The sequence below is a fragment of the Esox lucius genome, chromosome 10 (genome assembly GCF_011004845.1).
Source record: "Esox lucius isolate fEsoLuc1 chromosome 10, fEsoLuc1.pri, whole genome shotgun sequence".
Classification (NCBI taxonomy): Eukaryota; Metazoa; Chordata; class Actinopteri; order Esociformes; family Esocidae; genus Esox; species Esox lucius.
The window spans coordinates 22,104,805-22,126,675 of record NC_047578.1 but is presented as its reverse complement, the minus strand read 5'-3'; the positions used below and the strand labels follow the sequence as shown (position 1 = coordinate 22,126,675).

At 43.8% G+C, this 21,871-nt stretch overlaps 1 protein-coding gene and 1 long non-coding RNA gene across 31 annotated transcripts in view; one reads left to right on the top strand and one right to left on the bottom strand.

The window, feature by feature from the left end:
- macf1a (microtubule actin crosslinking factor 1a) overlaps nt 1-21,871 on the top strand; it is a 217,766-nt gene that overhangs the window by 13,007 nt on the left and 182,888 nt on the right. Inside the window, exon 1 of one of the 30 annotated variants that reach the window (XM_020050188.3) lies at nt 3,904-4,684. The exons of the other annotated variants lie outside the window; for them this stretch is intronic. Coding sequence (XP_019905747.2) covers nt 4,591-4,684 — 94 coding nt within the window. The 5' untranslated portion in view covers nt 3,904-4,590. Of the gene's footprint in view, nt 1-3,903; nt 4,685-21,871 lie in introns of those variants that run through there. 30 annotated transcript variants of the gene reach the window in all.
- On the bottom strand, nt 17,253-19,380 carry LOC114840671. The gene is made up of 2 exons (XR_004576285.1): nt 18,311-19,380; nt 17,253-17,792 (listed from the first exon to the last, which is right to left on the bottom strand). It is a non-coding gene; the product is annotated as an uncharacterized LOC114840671 (long non-coding RNA).

Below are 21,871 nucleotides of genomic sequence, written 5' to 3'. Positions count from 1 at the left end.
TAAATTAAATCCCTAAATTCCAAATAAAATCCTTGAACTCCAGACATTTTTGGATTATACAGTGGATAAAAAAAGTCTACACACCCCTGTTAAAATGGCAGGTTATTTTGATGTAAAAGAATGAGACAAAGATAAGATCATGTCAGAACTTTTTCCACTTTTAATGTGACCTATAATGTGAACAATTCAATTGAAAAACTAACTGAAAAATTAAAACCTTACAATAACCTGGTTGCATAAGTGTGCACACCCTCTTATAACTGGGGATGTGGCTGTGTTCAGAATTAACCAATCACATTCAAACTCATGTTAAATAGAAGTCATTACACACCTGAAATCATTTGAAGTGGCTTTGATTAATCACAAATAAAGTTCAGCTGTTCAAGTAGTTTTTCCACTTTTAATGTGACCTATAACGTGAACAATTCAATTGAAAAACAGTCTGAAATTCAACACAACTGTTGTTTGCTCCTTGGGGTTTAAGGCCGGGTGTTTTTGTAAACGCACTTTGTGACAACTGCTGTTGTAAAAAGGGCCTTATAAATAAATTTGATTGATTGATTGAAAAACAAACTGAAATCTTTGAGGGGGAAAAATAAAAAACTCACAATAACCTGTTGTGTGCACACCCTTAAACTAATACTTTGTTGAAGCACCTTTTGATTTTATTACAGCACTCAGTCTTTTTGGATAGGAGTCTATTAGCATGGCACATCTTGACGTGGCAATATTTGCCCACTCTTCTTTGCAATAGCACTCCAAATCAGTCAGATTGCGAGGTCATCTCCTGTGCACAGCCCACTTCAAATCACCCCACAGATGTTCAGTTGGATTCAGGTCTGGGCTCTGGCTGGGCCATTCCAAAACGTTAATCTTCTTCTGGTGAAGCCATGCTTTTGTGGATTTGGATGTGTGCTTTGGGTCGTTGTCGTGCTGAAAGGTGAACTTCCTCTTCATCTTCAGCTTTCTAATGTACACCTGAAAGTTTTGTGCCAAAATTGCCTGGTATTTGGAACTGTTCATAATTCCCTCCACCCTGACTAAGGCCCCGGTTCCAGCTGAAGAAAAACAGCCCCAAAGCATGATGCTGCCACCACCATGCTTCACTGTGGGTATGGTGTTCTTTGGGTGATGTGCAGCGCCAAACATGCCTTTTCGAATTATGGCTAAAAAGTTCAACCTTGGTTTCATCAGACCATAACACATTTTCCCACATGCTTTTGTGGGAAAATGTGAAAATGTTTTTCTTTGTAAGAAAAGGCGTCTGTCTTGCCACCCTACCCCATAGCCCATTCATATGAAGAATACGGGAGATTGTTGTCACATGTAGCACACAGCCAGTACTTGCCAGACATTCCTGCAGTTCATTTAATGTTGCTGTAGACCTCTTGGAAGCCTCCCTGATCAGTTTTCTACTTATCAATTTTGGAGGGACATCCAGTTCTTGGTAATGTCTCTATTTTGCCATATGTTCTCCACTTGATGATGACTGCCTTCCCTGTGTTCCATGGTATATTTAATGCTTTGGAAATTATTTTGTATCCTTCTCCTGACTGATATCTTTCATCAATGAGATCCCTCTGATGCTTTGGAAGCTCACTGTGGACCATGGCTTTTGCTCTGAGATGCAACTAAGAAAATGTCAGGAAAATCCTACTTGAACAGCTGAACTTTATTTGTGATTAATCAGAGCCACTTTAAATGATTTCAGGTGTGTAATGACTTCTATTTAACATGAGTTTGAATGTGATTGGTTAATTCTGAACACAGCCACATCCCCAGTTATAAGAGGGTGTGCACACTTATGCAACCAGGTTATTGTAAGGTTTTTATTTTTCATTTTTCCCCCTTGAAGATTTCAGTTAGTTTTTAATTGAATTGTTCACATTATAGGTCACATTAAAAGTGACATGATTTATATTTGTCTCATTATTTTACATCACAAAAACCTGGCATTTTAACAGGGGTGTATAGACTTTTTATATCCACTCTATGTTTTATGTGCTATAATTTAGTCAATATCTAATGGATAAAAACAACAGTTTCTTCTTGTCAAAATGTCAAATAATTCCAGCTCTGAAGTTCTCATTGAATGTTATTACATTCAAAATGCCAACTTTGAATGGAAAATGCGATTGTCTGATTGAAAACCTTTATTTGGCTGGCGTTGATCTACAGCTCATTGGAGTTTTCTAATCACATCATCACATCCTGGTTGTGTTGAGATAGTATGGTATTTAGGTTCCTCACTCCCATGTTAAGAATCCCCAGGGGCCCAGATTTAACGAGGTCCAGGGAGCCACACATAAAATGACACGTTACCAATTTGTGCAAACATAATAGGTAATAAATTGTTTCTGTAATTAAATAATTTAATAAAATAATAAAACCAGTATAACTAATATGTTGTTAACCTCAGTGTAACTACTTGGTCATTATTACTATGTTACTAACACAGTAACATTGTTCTTAGACTACTGCACACAGCACATATGAGCCTGGAACTCCTACCATTTAAAATTGGCTTTTAGGAAGGGATTGTGTCATTTTGATTGATTGAGTCTCCTACCTCACCAAAGTTCCACTACAGTCTCCTACCTCATCATAGTCCCACTACACACATTCTCCTACCTCACCATAGTCCCACTACACACAGTCTCCTACCCCACCATAGTCCTACTACACACAGTCCGCCACCTCACCATAGTCCCACTACACAGTCTCCTACCTCACCATAGTCCCACTACACAGTCTCCTACCTCACCATAGTCACACTACATAGTCTCCTACCCCACCATAGTCCTACCACACACAGTCTCCTACCTCACCATAGTCCTACCACACACAGTCTCCTACCTCACCATAGTCCTACCACACACAGTCTCCTACCTCACCATAGTCCCACTACACAGTCTTCTACCTCACCATAGTCACACTATACAGTCTCCTACCCCACCATAGTCCAACAACACACAGTCTCCTACCCCACCATAGTCCAACAACACACAGTCACCTACCTCACCATAGTCCTACCACACACAGTCTCCTACCTCATCACACTCCTACAACACAGTCTCCTATCTCACCTTAGTCCCACTACACAGTCTCCTGCCGCACCATAGTCACACTACCTACATTCTCCTACCTCAACATAGTCCTACTACACACAATATCCTACATCACCATATTCCCACTACACACATTCTCCTACCTCAAAATAGTCCCACTACACACAGAAACAGGGCTGTAGCTTAAACCTGGCATCTCCTACCTCACCATTGTCTTACTACAGGGTCATGTCCCACTATAGTCCTACTATTACAGTCTTTTGCCTCACCACAAACTCCCGCCCCACCATAGTCCTACTACAGTCTCCTACCTAACCACAGCCCTACAACACACAATTTAGAGTATGCTAAATTATTATCTTAATTGTTTTTTTGATGCAAGAAATAAAACATTGAAGTGGAAATAGTTCCAAGAGTTCAAATATTCACTTTTGTTTGTGATGGCTGTGGTTTGTTGGAACAGTGGATTCAACTTGGTCTCAACTTGCATAAAAAGAGACTGCCGTTAGATGGCATGCTCAGCATTAGTGAAATCCCAGACAAAAGCAGCTATCCTCAAAGCTGATTACTGGGCACGCCATCTTTGTGAGGAAAAGTAGGTGCTGTTATTTTATAGCCTACGGGTTGGGACACCACAAAGGGGCGCTCCAACCCAACTTTATGCTAATATGTGCTATGGCAGCCATCTATTGACCCATAGCGATAGATTTCCTCTGGTGGAGTTTTGTGGCGTAACCGGTAGAAAGGGATGGATGACAGCCACTGCAGAAGGAATACAGAAACCTGAGCGCGAGGAGGTAGGTTGGGAGGGAAAAGACAAGCGGATATTCGCAGCCCACAAGCTGTGCCTTTAATATAAGCGGCCATTGCACTGGAAGTATGCAGCAATGCTAAAGCGGTTTCATCGAAGCTAGAAGACACCGACAAAAGGGTATACACCAACCGGCATCCGGATACTGTTTCATTGGAGCCTCGCTTCCTTCCTCGGAAGGAGCCTGCCCACAACCCGACCCCCCTTGTCTCGACAGAGACACACTTCAGCAGAGCGCTCACACAAAATCCATTCGCCGGGTAGAACGGTAGCTAGAGGGGTTGTGATAATAGAACACCGCGAGCGATGCGCTTGGAATTGAGGCTTCGCGGATGACAATAATGGGTTGATATAGTCAATTAAATATCGATATGCTATAATATTCACATACTCTGGCATTTATTTTACTTAAGGTAGAACCAAGATTCGAGTTTTCCGTTGTCTATTTTGGTCCACATATTTTATGCAAACTAGGAATGACTCTACTTGTCAAGACAGTCGCTTTACTTCTGCTTCAATGTAGGCAATAAATTAGACTCGCGAATCGCTACATTCTCAAGCAAACCCGGGAGAGGAGCAACACAACTACAGCGGCGTTCAACGAACAGCGGACTTGACAGCTGCGTTGGTGAGGAGAGGAACCGGATCCACCGTCCTGGATTATTGCGGTAGCGGGCCTTTCGGCAGCTGGCCACCGGTAACTGAGGCACCATGGCCGGCTTCATCCCGGGTTTACTGCCGACAAACCATTCCCAAGAGAAGGAATTCGCCAAGGCGTATGAAGATGTTCTGGAAAGATACAAAGGTAAGAAACGAATAGAACGGAAGGGGCCCTATAGCCCAAATACATTTTCGGTCAGGCAGCGGGACAATGTCACTCACTGGATTGTTTCATTGTTTACATTTGGGATAAATTGGTTTCGCTTGCTGCGCCACTTTGTGTCCTGTTTTTGTTTCAATGGGTCAAATCAACTGCAGTTAGCTAATAAAGGTGCTCTTATGCATTTTGTGATGAAATCCAGGCGACGAATCCAAAGCATATAGTTTTATGCCAGTTTAATGTCAGGGAATTTTCCCACTCTGTTTTGCCTTGAGTTTGTGTTCCATGAAACTAAGACTGCAAACTCGTCACCTAGAGGCCCCCCCAACAATGTCCCTCCTTAGCTTTGGTTGTACACTTTTTAAAATATAGCTATTTGATTTACTAAAGCTATAAAGCCAAATGCCCAGCAGTTAGCCTAACACCCCTGCCTTAGCAAACTGGATGTCTTTTTTTCTTTACGTGCTCCACCATGTTACCAACAGCAATTGAGACTTGCGGTTTTATAATCTGGATGACAGAGGCCACTTTAAAAATGAATACCTCAACTTAAATTGACCGTGATGGAGGGGGTTGAGAGAGGAGGAGGGAGAAGGTTCGAGGGGTGATGGCATCTGTAATTGCTTGGCTTTGATGATAAGGAGGTTTCTTTAAATGATTGATTATTGTAATTGAATACAACTTTCAGGTTTGGTGAGGGCTGTACACTCGAGTGGCCTTTGGAGGGATTCTTATTCAGTTAGTCTAAAGGATTAGATCTAGTCATTTCAACCTCCTAAATAACTTCAGGTAGTGAAACAACACTTCTGAAAAACCAGAGTTAGAAACAGTGGGAAGTGTACTTTTTACAGTAGTTTGCTGTAGTTCAGCCTTCAGAACAAAGCATGCAGGTAATCCCCAAATGTGAGCTTTTTATCTTTACACACACAAAAACTTTGTTGTCTTTCAATGTGTTTATCAGTTACTGTTACTGGTAACATGCTTGTACAGCGGCAATAAAAAAAAGCTTGTTTTATATCAGGTTTAATCTGATATCATTGTCTTGTTAAACCATTGGGTAGTATTTGACAACATTGTTGTTATTTTTATAACTGACGCAGGGAGTATTGTTATTATTTTTTAATATGGATTTGTCATCGTCATGCGTCCGTATGCACAGACTGATTCAAACTGTAGTTACAATGTAAAACTAGTTTTAGCCTACGTTGTAACCGAACTTGGAACACTTAACTCACACTGATGCATAGAGGACTTCCTTGTCGCCACTTCAAATGTGGAAAGTTTCCCTTAGAACTGTAAGAAAAGTTCTGACCTCACCTGTAGATAAATCGTCTGGTGGCCAATGGCCTCATCTGCCCAGAGACAAATGCTTGACCCTGTTTTCTGTCAACACTGAGACTGAATTTCACAGCTCGTCCTTGCTCTGCCTTCCTAAGTTTATGTAGGCACTGGAGCACAAACACCATAGTGCTTACTGGGAAAATATGATTTGTCTGTGTCTGATCCCCTGGTGGCCTGTAGTGGTATGCACTGAACTTGACCCTACTGCCCTTTTCCTACATGTGTGTGTGTCTCTGTGCGTGTGATAGGCATTTTAGCTACACATCCCAAGTGGCAGTTTCATAAAGACATGAGGGAGAAATGTGAACTCAGCCAGGTGCTGACAGCATCGCTTTACTGTAATTGGAGGAGCCTATTCGATACAAGATATGGGCCTGAATCATTCAGGAGAGAGGGTGTGTGTGTGGGTCTGAAAGGAAGACATCTCTCTGCGTGTTTTTCGCGGTGATGTCAGGTGCTTCGTAACAATTGACAGGATGTCCAGTAAGAATGACATGGCAGAGCACAAGGGAAAAAAACAAGGGACGTGACTCATAAACTGGATGCACAGAAGTGGTCTTTGGCGGGAAGAATAACGCAGGCCAGGTTGTCCAAGACTGACAATATTTTAACTAACAGAGCCTGAAAAGTTTATGCAAAACGTTTTTTCCCCCCCTCACCTAAAAGCCAAAGGAAGAAACTGACTCAGGGAAGCTTGGCCAAAAGCCTTGAATGGTGTGTTCCTGTGTGACTCTGTTGTGAAACAACAGGTTGTGCTTTCAAAATGTAATTGTATTTAATACTGGTTTATAATTGCAATGAGTCACCTCTAGGTTTGTAGCATATGGGTAATTATATATGTATTTATTTTCTGCATTATTACTCTTTAGCTACATGGCTGACACACACGGCATAGTTGAAATAGAATGTTCTAGACTGGCTGTACAGTTTAACAAGACAATCCATCACCTCCCTAGCCGGACAGTGTTCCATCCATCCAGGCTTGTTTTTACATCTTGTGCCTGTTTAGAGGGGAATGTAACTTTTTTTCACTTTGAAGTTGGAATGGTTCCTCACCTTAGTCTATAGGACTTTAATCCACACTTCAGATTTTTTTTAAACATTAATGCAGCTTAAAATTGCTAGCTCCACACCTATGTTAACTACATGGGACCATTTTTCAAAATAAAATGTCTCAAAATGAATTACATAATTAACATCCAACGTTGGTTTTGAATGGAATTTGGACGTTCAAAAAATAACCCTGCTCACTCATCCCCATTACTCCCATTGACTTTTAGCTAGCTGGTGCTAAATTTAACTGAACATTTTGAATGGCTTTTAAGATATTTGCTCCATGCATTACATGTTCTCTTGGCTTATAGACTTCTTTAGTCTGGGGAACTATCTCATGTCAAAATGTGGGGAAATGAAAGTACAGTGGTCTTTTAATGCCTGACAACTTGAGCCTGTTTTGTCCAGTGTCTTTCCACAGCCACTAGCTAGGTCCTGCAACGGAAACAAACACGAGTGGCAGGAAATGTTGGTGTTTCCCCTCTGGAGTTGTGCTGACGCTGGTGTGTCCGTGGGAAGTGACAGGTCGTTCCAGGCCTGTTCTTCCTGTCTCTCTGATTCGCCTCACACCAACTACAGAACCCCCAGTGTTTTTCCATTGCTTTGTACAACTCATTGCACTCGATTGTGCAGTGCTGTCAGTATAACGGTGGCCTGAGGAACACTGGCTACCACGCGGCCCTGAAATGCAGGGGTGAATTTGGGGAATGTTTGCTGCGACGTGACAGTCGACCGGTTATTGACTGGAGTTAAGTGCGTCGTTTCTGATGGCGTTTGGGTGTTGAGACTGTGAGCACCCTGTGTTTTGGGACTGCACTGAATGTCTGCTGTGGAGAGCGAGAGAAAGTGAGATGGAGAGAGAGAGCCGAGGCGGACGAATCAACGATTGGAATGAGGGCCTGAATTGTTACAGCTGGGGTTTTCCACGTGGCCTAGTTTCCCTAACCAGTTCCTGTTTGACTCACACGATAGAGCGCGACATGCATGAACATAACCCCTCCCTCCTTCCCTCCTCATCCTTCTCTCCTGCTATCTGTCTGGGTGTTTTCTGGCGTTTTTCCCCCCTCTTCTCCTGTCAGTGTTAAAACCAAGTGTTTCTCACAGAGTAGTTATTTTTACCCCTACTTCCTTCTTGTTGTCTCTAATAACCCATTCCTTTAATTGCTTCTCTCGCACTGTCTCTCTGTTTCTATCTTTCTCTGTGTCGGTCTCTCACTGTCTATCGGTTTCTTTTTCCTCTGTCTGTTTCTCTCTCCCTCTTTTTCCAGTTACTTCCTGTTTGGCCACATTCTCCAGCACCACCTGACTGTGCCAACAGGCTTGTAGTATAGCTCTGTAACCTGCTTTGAGGAGTGTCTGTCTGTGTTTGTCGGTGTTTCTTTCTCTGTCTGTCAAATTCCTTTAATATCCTCAGTGACAAGGTCAAAGGACATTTTGAATAACAAACACTCAAATGATGAAATGGCTGCGAAAACAACACTAAACAACCCAGGCAACAGTTGATATAAACACTCTCTCTGGCTGCAGTAAGGGGAGGAACTGACTCCCTGTTCCCAGAAGTCGTCTTCCTCAGGGCTCATTGCATAACTAATCTCCAGCTGAGTTTCTGAAACACAGTGTGGGTGTGTTTGTTTTGTGATGGGCAGTACGGCTCCTCCTCAGTAAAACCCACAGGGACTGCATTCAAAGCCCTAAGACTGCTTGTCTGTTAACTGGGCCGGGCTAAAACAGAGATGGCTGCTACCCGCAGCTCGCTGTCGGTGTTGCTGGAACGTTAGCGCCATGTTGGCTGTTGGTCTCAGGGTCTCTGTCAGACGTTATTGAAATGTTTCCTGGTCACCGTCAGGGGTGTCCGCAGGGTTGAAATGTAGCCTTGGAAGGATGGATAGAACAACCCCTGTCTGTGTGTCTGTGTGTCTGTGTGTCTGTGTGTCTGTGTGTCTGTGTGTCTGTGTGTCTGTGTGTGCAGGAAAGGGTTGTCAACCATATCTAGGCACTTGCTCAGCTTTTTTCTTAGCGTGTGTACCTTGTGTGTAACTTGTGTGTAACTTGTGTGTACTTTGTGTGTACTTTGTGTGTGTGAGTGTGAGAGAGAGATGTTGAGTGTATGGAGCGGTAGAAAAAGGAGAGAAGCTGTTAATTAATTAATCATGACGCATTGTGCTAAGAGCACTATGGGGGCACAGTGGCCTGGAGAGCATTGATTTCAGATGGATACACAGGAGTCTCTCTCACATGCACACAGAACTGGATGTCCCCTTCACTCTAGAGTTCTACTTACATGACCTATCTTTCCCTTTAGTCTCCTGCACTTTCTCCCTTTCTCGGTCTCTGTCTTTCCTGCTTCCCCTCTCTATTTCTTCACATTACTGTAACAGACTTGCATTGTGAGTCTAGGTGTTCAGAGGAATACTGTTGAGGTAAGCTATAATGGTAATTTGCTTTGCAAGTCTTAACACTGATATTAACTGATGTTCTCTCCTGTTGCTTTTCACTGGAAAGGTGCAGGCTGCAGCAAATAAAAGGCTGCTCAAACCAAGGGCTCCCTGGTTCCTTCTCTTTCCCTGACTTGGAGAAAAGCCATTGAAGGTGCTGCAAAGCAGCTATGAGCGGACTATGTTTCTCAGCATATCCAGTAGTCTGTGTCTGTCATTACAACCAGCAGGCTGTGTCTGTCATTACAACCAGCAGGCTGTGCCTTTCATTACAACCAGCAGGCTGTGCCTTTCATTACAACCAGCAGGCTGTGCCTTTCATTACAACCAGCAGGCTGTGTCTCTCGCTACAACCAGCAGGTTGTGTCTCTCGCTACAACCAGCAGGCTGTGTCTCTCACTACAACCGGCAGGCTGTGTCTCTCACTACAACCAGCAGGTTGTGTCTCTCACTACAACCAGCAGGTTGTGTCTCTCACTACAACCGGCAGGCTGTGTCTCTCGCTACAACCGGCAGGCTGTGTCTCTCGCTACAACCAGCAGGTTGTGTCTCTCACTACAACCAGCAGGTTGTGTCTCTCACTACAACCGGCAGGCTGTGTCTCTCGCTACAACCAGCAGGTTGTGTCTCTCGCTACAACCAGCAGGCTGTGTCTCTCGCTACAACCGGCAGGCTGTGTCTCTCGCTACAACCGGCAGGCTGTGTCTCTCGCTACAACCGGCAGGCTGTGTCTCTCGCTACAACCGGCAGGCTGTGTCTCTCGCTACTACCGGCAGGCTGTGTCTCTCGCTACAACCGGCAGGCTGTGTCTCTCGCTACAACCGGCAGGCTGTGTCTCTCGCTACAACCGGCAGGCTGTGTCTCTCGCTACAACCGGCAGGCTGTGTCTCTCGCTACAACCGGCAGGCTGTGTCTCTCGCTACAACCGGCAGGCTGTGTCTCTCGTTACAACCGGCAGGCTGTGTCTCTCGTTACAACCGGCAGGCTGTGTCTCTCGCTACAACCGGCAGGCTGTGTCTCTCGTTACAACCGGCAGGCTGTGTCTCTCGTTACAACCGGCAGGCTGTGTCTCTCGTTCCAACCGGCAGGCAATTTTTCTCATTCCAACCGGCAGGCAATTTTTCTCGTTCCAACCGGCAGCCTATTTTTCTCGTTCCAACCGGCAGCCTATTTTTCTCGTTCCAACCAGCAGGCTATGCCTTTCCTTACAACCAGCAGGCTATGCCTTTCCTTACAACCAGCAGGCTATGCCTTTCCTTACAACCAGCAGGCTATGCCTTTCCTTACAACCAGCAGGCTATGCCTTTCCTTACAACCAGCAGGCTATGCCTTTCCTTACAACCGGCAGGCTATGCCTTTCCTTACAACCGGCAGGCTATGCCTTTCCTTACAACCGGCAGGCTGTGTCTCTTGTTACAACCGGCAGGCTGTGTCTCTCGTTCCAACCGGCAGGCTATTTTTCTCATTCCAACCAGCAGGCTATTTTTCTCGTTCCAACCGGCAGCCTATTTTTCTCGTTCCAACCAGCAGGCTATGCCTTTCCTTACAACCAGCAGGCTATGCCTTTCATTACAACCAGCAGGCTATGCCTTTCCTTACAACCAGCAGGCTATGCCTTTCCTTACAACCAGCAGGCTATGCCTTTCCTTACAACCAGCAGGCTATGCCTTTCCTTACAACCAGCAGGCTATGCCTTTCCTTACAACCAGCAGGCTATGCCTTTCCTTACAACCAGCAGGCTATGCCTTTCCTTACAACCAGCAGGCTATGCCTTTCCTTACAACCAGCAGGCTATGCCTTTCCTTACAACCAGCAGGCTATGCCTTTCATTACAACCAGCAGGCTATGCCTTTCATTACAACCAGGAGGCTATGCCTTTCATTATAACCAGTAGGCTAGGTCTCTCTCCAAATACTCCTGCCTTTCGATTTTAAGAGGAGACAGTAGGGCTGCTTGGACAGTCAATCTATACCTCCCCCTTCTCAGCCCTCCATCACGCCGTCCATCCTGACACTCCATCCATACGTCTACATCCTGGACAAATCGACCCCTAGCTAGCAGAGATTGTCCTCCAGGGAATAGAGGAGGGGTTGTTGTTAGAAGAGGTTCACCATAATGCCATCCATTTCATCCCACCATCTAGTCTTCTGCCTCAAGACCAAGGCTGCATTCACACAATCCTGTTTTGTTATGTAATCCCTTTTCATGAATTGGTCAAATATATCGGTCGGCACAAATGTCCTGATTTGTCAGCTGTGTAAATGCAGCTTTAGAACATCTAGACGGTGTTCAGTAGGGCTGTTTTGTCCAACCTGGTTACTATAACTCGACTGAGGAGTTTTACATCAACTCTCTTTTGGTTACCGATCGGACATGAGGATGTGCCCCAAGCATATTTGTGTTTCCGTTTGTGGTTTTAAGCGGCACGGCTAAACCGTGTGTTTGGGCCGTCATGTTTGGCTTGACGAGGAATTGGAAGGAAAGCACAAACGGGCTAATCCCAGGCTATGGATTAGATGAGAATTGACAGTCTCTGTGATTCCAGGGGGTCAGTCAACGAACACCCTCAGCGTGTTTAGTAGTAACTGGAAATATCCGGTTTTCAGGGACCCAGTGTGTTCAACCTGGACCCGTTTTCCCCTGAAATCCTCAATGTCGGGATCAGCTCAGGTGTTTGAGGTCTGATGTTAGGTCAGGCTGCTTATCTCTGCTGGCCTTTAGCCTCTGTCTGCTGTCCCGCCCTGCCCCATGAAGAAGTCGTAATCCTTGAGCTCGTGACTCTCTGCTGATCCAGCCGGGATTGGACAGTACACCGTGGATATCGCGGCTACTGTGTCCTCGAGCTGTTGGTGGGTCATGTTCTGGATCTTCTCAGAGAAACCAGCCAGCACACCCCCCCCGGGCCAGGGCAGGGTGGAACGACCCGCTGCTTCTCAGCATCCGTATGCCTTCCATTAGCTCCTATCAAAGGGGGTGGTGGGGGGGGGGGGGTCATTTGGTACTTCCAAAGTTACATAATACTGAACATGGAGAAAAGATTGGATCACTTAGGTGTGGTGTAAGGTATGGGGGTATTTGAGCTCTTTCCCAGATTAATATGAGGGATGTTTTTCCCAAAATAGTGATATCCATAATATGGTTATTTATTTCAGCAGATGCTTTTATCCAAAGTGCTTTTAAACAGTGTTTGTTTTACAAGCTCAATGTACCCACGCAACCCAATGAAACCTTTCAACTGTTTGGTCTTACATGTTACAACATAGCCTGGAGATTTCATAGCCTATTCCGCACTACATTAAAATGCTTTTGAGTACCTACTATTGACTTAAACCCTCCTATCAGGTTGTGGTGTTTAAGCTTGCTGATCCATTTCTTGTGTTATATGAGCAGGACTGGGATGATAAAGCACACGTCATTGACACTGACAATGTATTGTTATCATAGTTCAGTCAATTCATCACAGCCGCCACACGTGTTCAGAGAAGGTCAGGGGTGTTCTCTTTGTCCTACCTCACTCCTTACTTGTCATGTTATGTTACCTATAGAGGGCCTGCCTTTGTCTCTCCCTTCTCATTTATTAGAATTTATTTATTAGAATTTATTAGGATTAACCCCTTGAGATGTATAACCTCGTTTTCGAGGGGGTCCTTACAATGAAACACAATTACAACTTAAAAAATATAAGATAACAATTAACAATACATCACAAACAAGGAAACAACAAAAAACCCAACAACAACAAAAAAAAAATAATAAAAAATAAACAACAATACACATAACAACAACGACAGTTTCAATGATAGCATGTGCATTCTACTTTAAAATAAAAGAATATAGATTGTTTAAACAACCAAAATGAAGTAATGGATCTAATATCTACAGGCAAATGATTCCAAACTCATCCTCCCTTCGTCTTCACCGTTGCCACACTCTCTTTCTCTTTCACGCTGTCTCGCCTGTCTTTCTCACGCTTCTGCCTCTATCTGCCTTTCTTGCACTCTCTTTCTCTTTCACTCTGTCTCACCTGTCTTTCTCACTCTTCTGCCTCTATCTGCCTTTCTTGCACTCTCTTTCTCTGTATTTCAAATCAATAGGCTTCATGTGCATGGTTTCCTGCCAATAGATATTGGACTTTCTCCTTTTTTGTTTTAATTAATACATTTTCTTCTGTCTTGACCTCTGTCTGAGGGCAGCGTGAGCGCACACTGTCTTTCTCTCTCTCACTCTTTGTCCCTCTGTCTCTGCTGGGTCAATAGTCACCGCTAGTCTTAATCTGTTGTGGCTTCCAGTTTTGTTAACAAGCTTTCCTCCTTATTGAGAGACTAAAATTATCAGCCTGCAGGCCGTGATGTCTACATGTGTGAGACATCTCTTCTGGAGTTTCCGCCACCATCATAAATACTTGCTGTCAGGTAGCTTAATTGCCGGTAGACAATACAGGTGAATTATTTTCCCTTGGGATTGAACGTTTTCTCTTAAAGACCTTATCATTTATTAATCAATGCTAAATAGCTAGACTGAAAACGTCCGCCATTTCATTACGCTGTAGCTAATGTACGGAATTCTATAGTGTGGGGATATTAGATTTATATTGACCACACGTGATTATTTCCATATCTTGACCTTTCTCTGTTTCGAGACGTCTTACTAATGTCTTCACTGTTGAATTGGGGTTGTCAAGGATCTCCTAGTGTTCTCCGATGTTCTGTACTGTAATGGGTCAGGCACCACATTCTGCATCATGCAGTACAGAACAAGGCCGTCTGCTCGTCTCTGGGCCTTAGTGAAACAATCAAATCTATGTTGAAAGCAGTAGGCCCGTCTAGACCCAAACTCTGGATTTGGCTCAAGTTACATTAAATCGGAATTAATATTATTTGATGATTTTACATTTGAGATTAAAACGCCCTAAAGCATGAAACATCAACGTGCAGTTGTTAGATTAAGTTTGACTTTGGTTTTGGCCTGCAGTTTTGCTGAGGATAATACACATTATTGGACTGTTTTCTTGTCCTGGCAGTTCAACGATGGTCAATCTTACAGTGATGCCAGACGCAGAATCCCTGAATTTTGAATGAATGAGGGATGTTTTGAAAGAGGGAAGAATAACTGTAATTCTACTGAAAGATTACAGAGAAAAACATTGCTGCAAAATGACTGTGAGTGATAACCGAGTGGGAAAATGAGGGGAGAAAGTGAGGGATCCGTTTTCATGAGGGAATTAAATGCGTAACGACCGAAAAATTACGAACACACATGCAGGTGTCAACCGCTTGACAATTTGCCACTGGAGTAACTGGCCACCTTCTTTCAGACAGAATGACTCACAAAAATAAAGCCCCCGTCAAAACACCTTACCTGCTTTTGCTAGTCAGTTCATCAGACAGACCAGTGGTTAAATGCTTCCCTCAGTCTCAGCTTGCCTACTCACAGTGAATGTCTGCACTTTAGTTATGACCAGTTCGGTCACTAAGTGCTGCTGATGAAAACGTGGCTGACTTGACGGTGGACAGTAGTGATGGATTTCGCCTCTTTACCTGGCTGTCTGCTTCCGCTAATACTGCTTTGTAAGCCAGTGGGTCGAGTAGGGAGCCTGGCACTCGTGAGCTCATCTGAATGTACAATTACCTGTGTTTGTGCGTACGCGTTTATGTGCCTTCCGGTTGTTTCCGCCAGTGTGCGTGTCCATGGGAAATGTGTGTTTGGCGTGAGACCTGGCGCTCCACAGCCTGGCGAACCTGGTCCATCTGTTTGGGTGAGGGGAGGGGTGGGCTCTGTCTCAGCTTTGTCTAATCCCCCTCAGCTTTACCCACAGAGCCAGGGGGGCAGTGTAGCACCCCCGTGCCACGCTGGGTACCCGCCTCGCGCCAGGCTGTGCGCTGTCATCGTGTCTGCCTATTGGCATCGCTGTCTCTGCTCAGATCCTTTAAGTAGACGGGCCATTTCGCACTTCCCTCTCACCGGATTAACCCCTTTGTGGAGAAAACAGACACAGAACCACTGTCTGTCGACGGGGTTCCAACAGGCTGCCGGGACGATGTGTCAGCCTAGACGTCGCCCCCAACCCTAGAAGGCTATCACTCTACAAACACAAATGGCTGTTGTACCTATGTATATAATCTGGTATTCCAAACAATCTGAAACAGCTGAGGGGAAGCAGGAAAGGAGGGTGAGTCCTTCACCTCTCCTGTTCCAGGTTAGCTGGTCTCCCCGTCTGCCACCCCTCTTTCTGTTAATCCCACCCCCTAATCTGACATGCCTCTCCCATCCCTAATCCATGTGTTTTAATCAGCACTCTTAGAATATGCCATTCTAAGCGGGCGGATAGATGGGGAGAAGGATGGAGAAAACCAGCTCTTAGAGGTGTAAGGGCCTGACGGGAGAGTTGGGTGGGAATGTTAACAGCAGGAGGGAGAAGTGGGCGTGGACAGAGGAGGAGAATGAAGGCGACGGTGGGTTGATGAAGTACGATGGAGGTGGAGTACTAGTAAAGCCCTTTGTTGGTGATGCTCCCTTCAGGAGGCAGCTTTAGGATCAGTGAGCTCTGCTGACTGGCTGGGTTGAAGTCTGTGTGTGTTTTGGTTTAGTAGATCAGATTTTTTTGACAGCGCCCTGAGGACAAAGTCAATTTCTGGCTTAGAGGTTAGGTTTAGGGTCAAATTTAAAATTAGGATTAGTATTAAGGTTACTTCAAAGGTATGCATTATGGCTAGGTTAACCTGTTATCTTAGGTGCAAATAAAGTCAATTTCCGCCTAAAATGATGTACCCAAATCTAAATGCTTGTAGCTCATGACCTGAGTATAGTAGAAACATTTATTTGGTACCATTTGAAAGGAGACACTCTGTAGTTTGCAGGAATTATAAATTAATGCAGGAAAGTATAACACAATAGATTTGGCAGAAGATAAAACAAACCAAAAACATACGTTTTTTGTTTTTTTTATTTTTATCATCATGTTTGAAATGCAGTGGGAAGGCCATGCATTGAGATAGGAGGCTGGAGACACTTCAAGTAGTGTCCCTTAGAAGGCAGGAGACTGTAGGTAAAGTTTTAGGCAGCTACATTGAATGACCATAGAGCTGCAGAATATTCTGTAAGAGGACTCCCAAGTGTCCTTCCCGAGTGTCCCCAAATCTACCCAAGTGGCCAAATTGGATAAATGATTAAATTCCAAGCATATGACAACAGAGATTATTCAAAAATACAAGTGTAATAACAAATAAGGTTTACACACTCCCAGAAATGTCATACATGGTGGATCATTGGTTTCTCTTCATAAAGGTACTGACAGGAGGCCCAACGAGAACGCTGATCCAATGCCCCCCAAAATAAGTGAACGATTTACAATAAGGGCTAAGTTAGAAGCCAACACTGATCTAATGTCAAAAGTGCAAACAGCAAACCACAGCAAACAAAAAGTGAAAAAAAAACTTTGTACACATTGAGGGTCCAGATCACCCAAGTCAACCCTCTACATAATGTTATGCTGCTGATGCCAAGTACCATAAAAGTATCTTTCTGTTGTAAAGCACAGGGTGACACCACAAGTTGTGCAGGTAATAGGTGACTTTTTATGGCACAGGGTACAACGGCGCCTTCCAACTGTACCCTTTTGGCCTTGAGGCACATTCAGGTCTGCAACCAGATACTTTGGTATGTGCGCACCACTGGAGGCAGGTCCTGGGGCAGGAGTGCTAGAGGAGGCAGGAATGCTAGAGGAGCACAATCCCCATGTAAATGACCAGTGATATGTAGGAGTACATGTCATTGATGGAAATGGTCTTCCATGCCTCTTTTTTTCCAGCTTGCTTTTTAGTCCCATACTTGTTGGTGTTCGACACCAGCGTCGCAAGAACAGAGGTAGTAATAAACAGCTGGAACAGATGGAGGGGGCTGTATGTCCCAGTCATGTCCAGCTGAGGTCCAGGCTGCCTTTTAGGCCTGAATGTGGGTGGACGTGGCTCCACATCTTCCTCCAGTACTGTGTGCCAACGGTCCTCTCCCTCAGTGGGGGTGTCAGCTGGTGCACTGGCCCGTCTTTGTCTCTGGGCTGGTCTCTTCACACCTCTGGATGGCCGGACGGGGGTAGGTGTGGATGACATCGGACCTGGAGTGATTTTGGAGACAAAAGGTGTGCTTGTTGTAGACCCAGAAACAATGGCAGATGTAGATGCTCCTGAAGTAGTGAGGACAGGACTGCTTGATTGTGGTTGTCTCTTTCAGCCGGCTCCCAGAGATCATCCGAGTCTGAGTCGCTTCCACTGTTAAAAAAATAAAATTTAGATTTGACTAGAATTAAATATGGGGACAAATACTACAATTATATATTGGGACAACAACATGTTATAGCCATATAACAAATGTGTGTGTGTGTGTGTGTATATATATATATATATATATATATATATATATATATATATATATATATTCTAATTTAAACTTTATTTCAACAAGGCATGCAGACTGAGACTAAGATCTCTTTTACAACTGGGCCCAAAACAGGACGGAAAAAACCCCAGACAAAACAAGACGCTCACATATAGCACAGGACAAAGAACAGTTCTTTCAATCTGTATTTATATAACTTTTTATATGAAAGTTTAGCTGAAATATATATTTGTGTATGTGTTTATTTGTACTGTAATTGTATATTTGTAATATATACATATTACTACACTTACTACCCAAATAAAAATATTTTTCAGGTGTACACAAGCATATACACGTACACACATACATATGAACATACATATAAAGAACAATAATTTATTTTACTCACCAATCTAAAACGGGATCCTTTCCTTCCAAGAACAATTCTTCCTCGCCAGAATCAAAACTTTGTTCACTAAGAGAGTCCTTGTCTAGCTCTCGGTCACTCTCTCGCTGAATCTCCTCAAAAATCTCCTCCAAGTATGTGTACTTGGTCTTGGATTTCGCTTTCCCACTTTTAGGAGCCATGTTCAAATTCGAAATGTTTAAAATTATCGAAATAACAAGAAGAAGTAACTACTAAGTACTAGCAACAATGTGCGTAACGAAAATACTAGCGCGCTCTGATGCTCTCTCAATTCGAAATGATGCAGGGGTGTCTGGTTGAGCACACCTCTAGATTCCAGCCCATTCTTCCCACAGTGCACATTCCCACATCACAAGAAAGGCCAGCTCATTGGCTATCTAGCTAGCTATGTTTCAAATTAATTGGTCGTCATTGGAGGAAGATATTGTCCTTCAAGTTTGTCTTGGTCCATCTTATTGGTGCGTAACGTGAGGCGCGCTACTAGGGTTTACTGAGGTATTGCGCAGCCAATTCGCTGTGTAGAATCTCGGAATAAGGCTAGTTATCTTCCTGAGTGTCTAATCATTACAGACATACCAAATGTCACGGGGAAAATACTTGTGTTACGGTCTGGATAGCATGAATAGTTTGGTTGCATGTTGATCGAGTCATTTTTCATTCTGTGACGCATGGATACTATGAAAATTAAAACGGATTTTACCAAGCAAAAATATGCTTCCCGTCCTCTCTGGGAACAGAGGGATAAGAAATCTGCGGAGGTTCAGTAATGTAAGTACAATATTTTCCGTGATACATGAAAAATGAAACCGAGTGCCTACAGTAAAGTATTTTGTTCTTGTTGACTGTCCTGAAACAATTGCACCGTGTTTGGTCGTCGTAATAGCTTTTTTAAATTGCATATTATAATTAGTTTAACGAGATTCCATGCTTTCTGGCGATATAAGACATGCCTATGACAAAAAAAATATATTTTACGAATCGTCGCAGTTTTTACCACATGCCGCAAATGAGTATGAACCGTCCCGTAGACGGGACGCCGGTATGGTTCAGGTTAAGTTTAGGCAAAATATTGAATATGGATTGTAATTTGTTTTCTGGACCCCAGAAGGATAGAAGTGTGTGTGTGTATGTGGTTAGGTGTTACTGAACGAATGGGGACCAAATGTCCCAATGAGTATAGTAAAACCAGACCTAATTGGGACCTTTTGCCGGTCCCCGTGAGGCAAGTCAATTTCCGGCTTAGGGTTTAGGGTCAAACTTAGAATTGATTTTATAGTTAGAATTGGGGTTTCTTTAAGGTCCAGGCGTTGTTGGTTAAGTTTAGGGTTAAGGTTAGGCTTTTACATCTAGGTAAAGTTTAGGCATAAATGTTACTTTATTGTGGTTAGGGTTAGGTTTAGGGTTAAGTTTAGGGCAAAGGAGCATGCAGTTTCTATTTTCTGGTCCCCATGAGGGTAGCTGTACAAACGTGTGTGTGTGTGTGTGTGTGCTCTGTAGATGTAAGTGGTAAAGACTTACTTTTCATTTGTCTTTTTCTGAGCACTTGTTTCTTGTCGCTAGATCTTTAACCCTACGTTGTCGCAACAACAACCTAGTATTTCCAGATCAAGCCTTCTCTAGGATCCGTCGTTGAACATCTCTGCCGTGTTAAAACCAAGTCCCGAGCCCCTGGCTGTGGACTAGTGATGCTGGACTTTCACACGTGCTTCATAATCCTTCTATAAATGTCCTGCTAGATGTGTGTGTGTCCGTGTTCATGTGAGTTGTCCAGGAGGACAGTGAGGGTAGTGTGCTGGCGATCCTCAGTCATGCTGTGGTGACACAGCAGAACCGAGTAAGATACACAGCCCTGAGGAAACATTCCTGACATAACGCCACGGAGAGGCAAGGAGGGAGGAGATGGAAGCCATGTTCTACCGTTCTGAGAGACGCAGGAATGGGAGCAGTTTGGGGAGTGGAGCTAATAAGAGACACGTAGAAAACGAAGAGACAGGCGGGCTCACTCAGAACACAAAGACAGGCTTGAATACATCAAATCCTTGTTGAACATGACACACAGCCAACATTTCTAGTTTCTGTTTCTTTCAACATGTAGTCCTGTCACTGGCTGGCTCACTAAATAATAATCATAATTAAAACACTATTGCCTTAACGTAGGTCAGCCCACACAATGTTTGCAGCTAAGAGGGTGAGAAGGAACCTATGGCAGACCGTTACAACCGCACAGAAACCATTTGAATGGATCTTCACCGACCAACAGCTGTTTTCCCTTGTGTTTGTGGCCCACTTTTATCCTCCCCCTTGTGTCCTCCCCGCTCCAATGCATGTGAATAATCGGACCAAATGAACGCCAAGTGTGCACTTTTGAAAAACCTTCATTCATCGTTGGCACTGGGATATCTGTACGTACTGGTCAGACCACAGAAAAGACTGTATTATAATATATGAAGCATCTGTGTTCAAACTGGTGTGTGTGTGTGGGGGGGGGGTATTTGTTTTGGATGTGGTGGGATAAAATGGAGGGATGAAGTTAGAGTAACGGTAGAACCTCCTTAGTTGTCGAGGGAGGCGAAGGAGAGAACGAGCCCTGAGGAAGAAAGCCCTTCATCTTAATCTTCACATTCCGCGCTTTCAGGGTAACAGCTGTGCCCCCCTTGCCCAAAGGCTTCAAAGAAAGAAACGGAAATAAATGTCCATGAGCCCAAATCTTTGTATTGTTTGCATTACTTACACTTCTCATATAAGCATATTCCTCTGTCGTCTCCTCTTCACCTCGTTGAATGAGATCTTCAAAATCCTTTAAAGTGTGAATATTATTCACATCCTAAATAAATTAGGAACTGAATTTCTATGAGAAACGTCATGAGAGAACTGGCTTGATGTCAAAGTTAGCTTGTAGGCCAACCTCTGGCTAGCTGAGACCGTCGGTCTCTTCTGGAAAGTGGAGCTAAATTTAAATACAGTTATGAATATTGAATCAGTTCGGCTGAAAGCACAGACTGTCCTTATTTCCACGTCTGTCTGTGTAGACGTGTATGTTTGAAACAAGGTCAGTTCACAGGGGTGCATTTGCCTTTTAGCGATTTTTGGTTAGCATTTCTGTCTGCTTATATTGAGGCAAGTGTTAGGCTTCGGCGTGTGTAATGTATTTCATCCATACATGTTATTTTTCCATGTGTGTGTTGGCATTGATAGGCTCCGTCAGCTTGTACCTCCGGCAGACAGTTATTTGGGCAGTACCTCATGTGGCACATCCACAAGGTGTGTGTGGGGAGTCAGAAAGATTACACAGACGCATCGTATGCAGTGGGGAGAACAAGTATTTGATACTACCGATTTTGCTTATAAAGCATGTAGAAGTCTGTAAGTTTTATCATAGATACTCTTCAGCTGTGAGTAAAACAAAAATCCAGAAAATCACATTGTATGAAATTTAAGTAATTTGCATTTTATTGCATGACATAGTATTTGATACATCAGAAAAGCAGAACTTTGTACAGAAATATTTTTTGTACAGAAACCTTTGTTTGCAATTACAGAGAA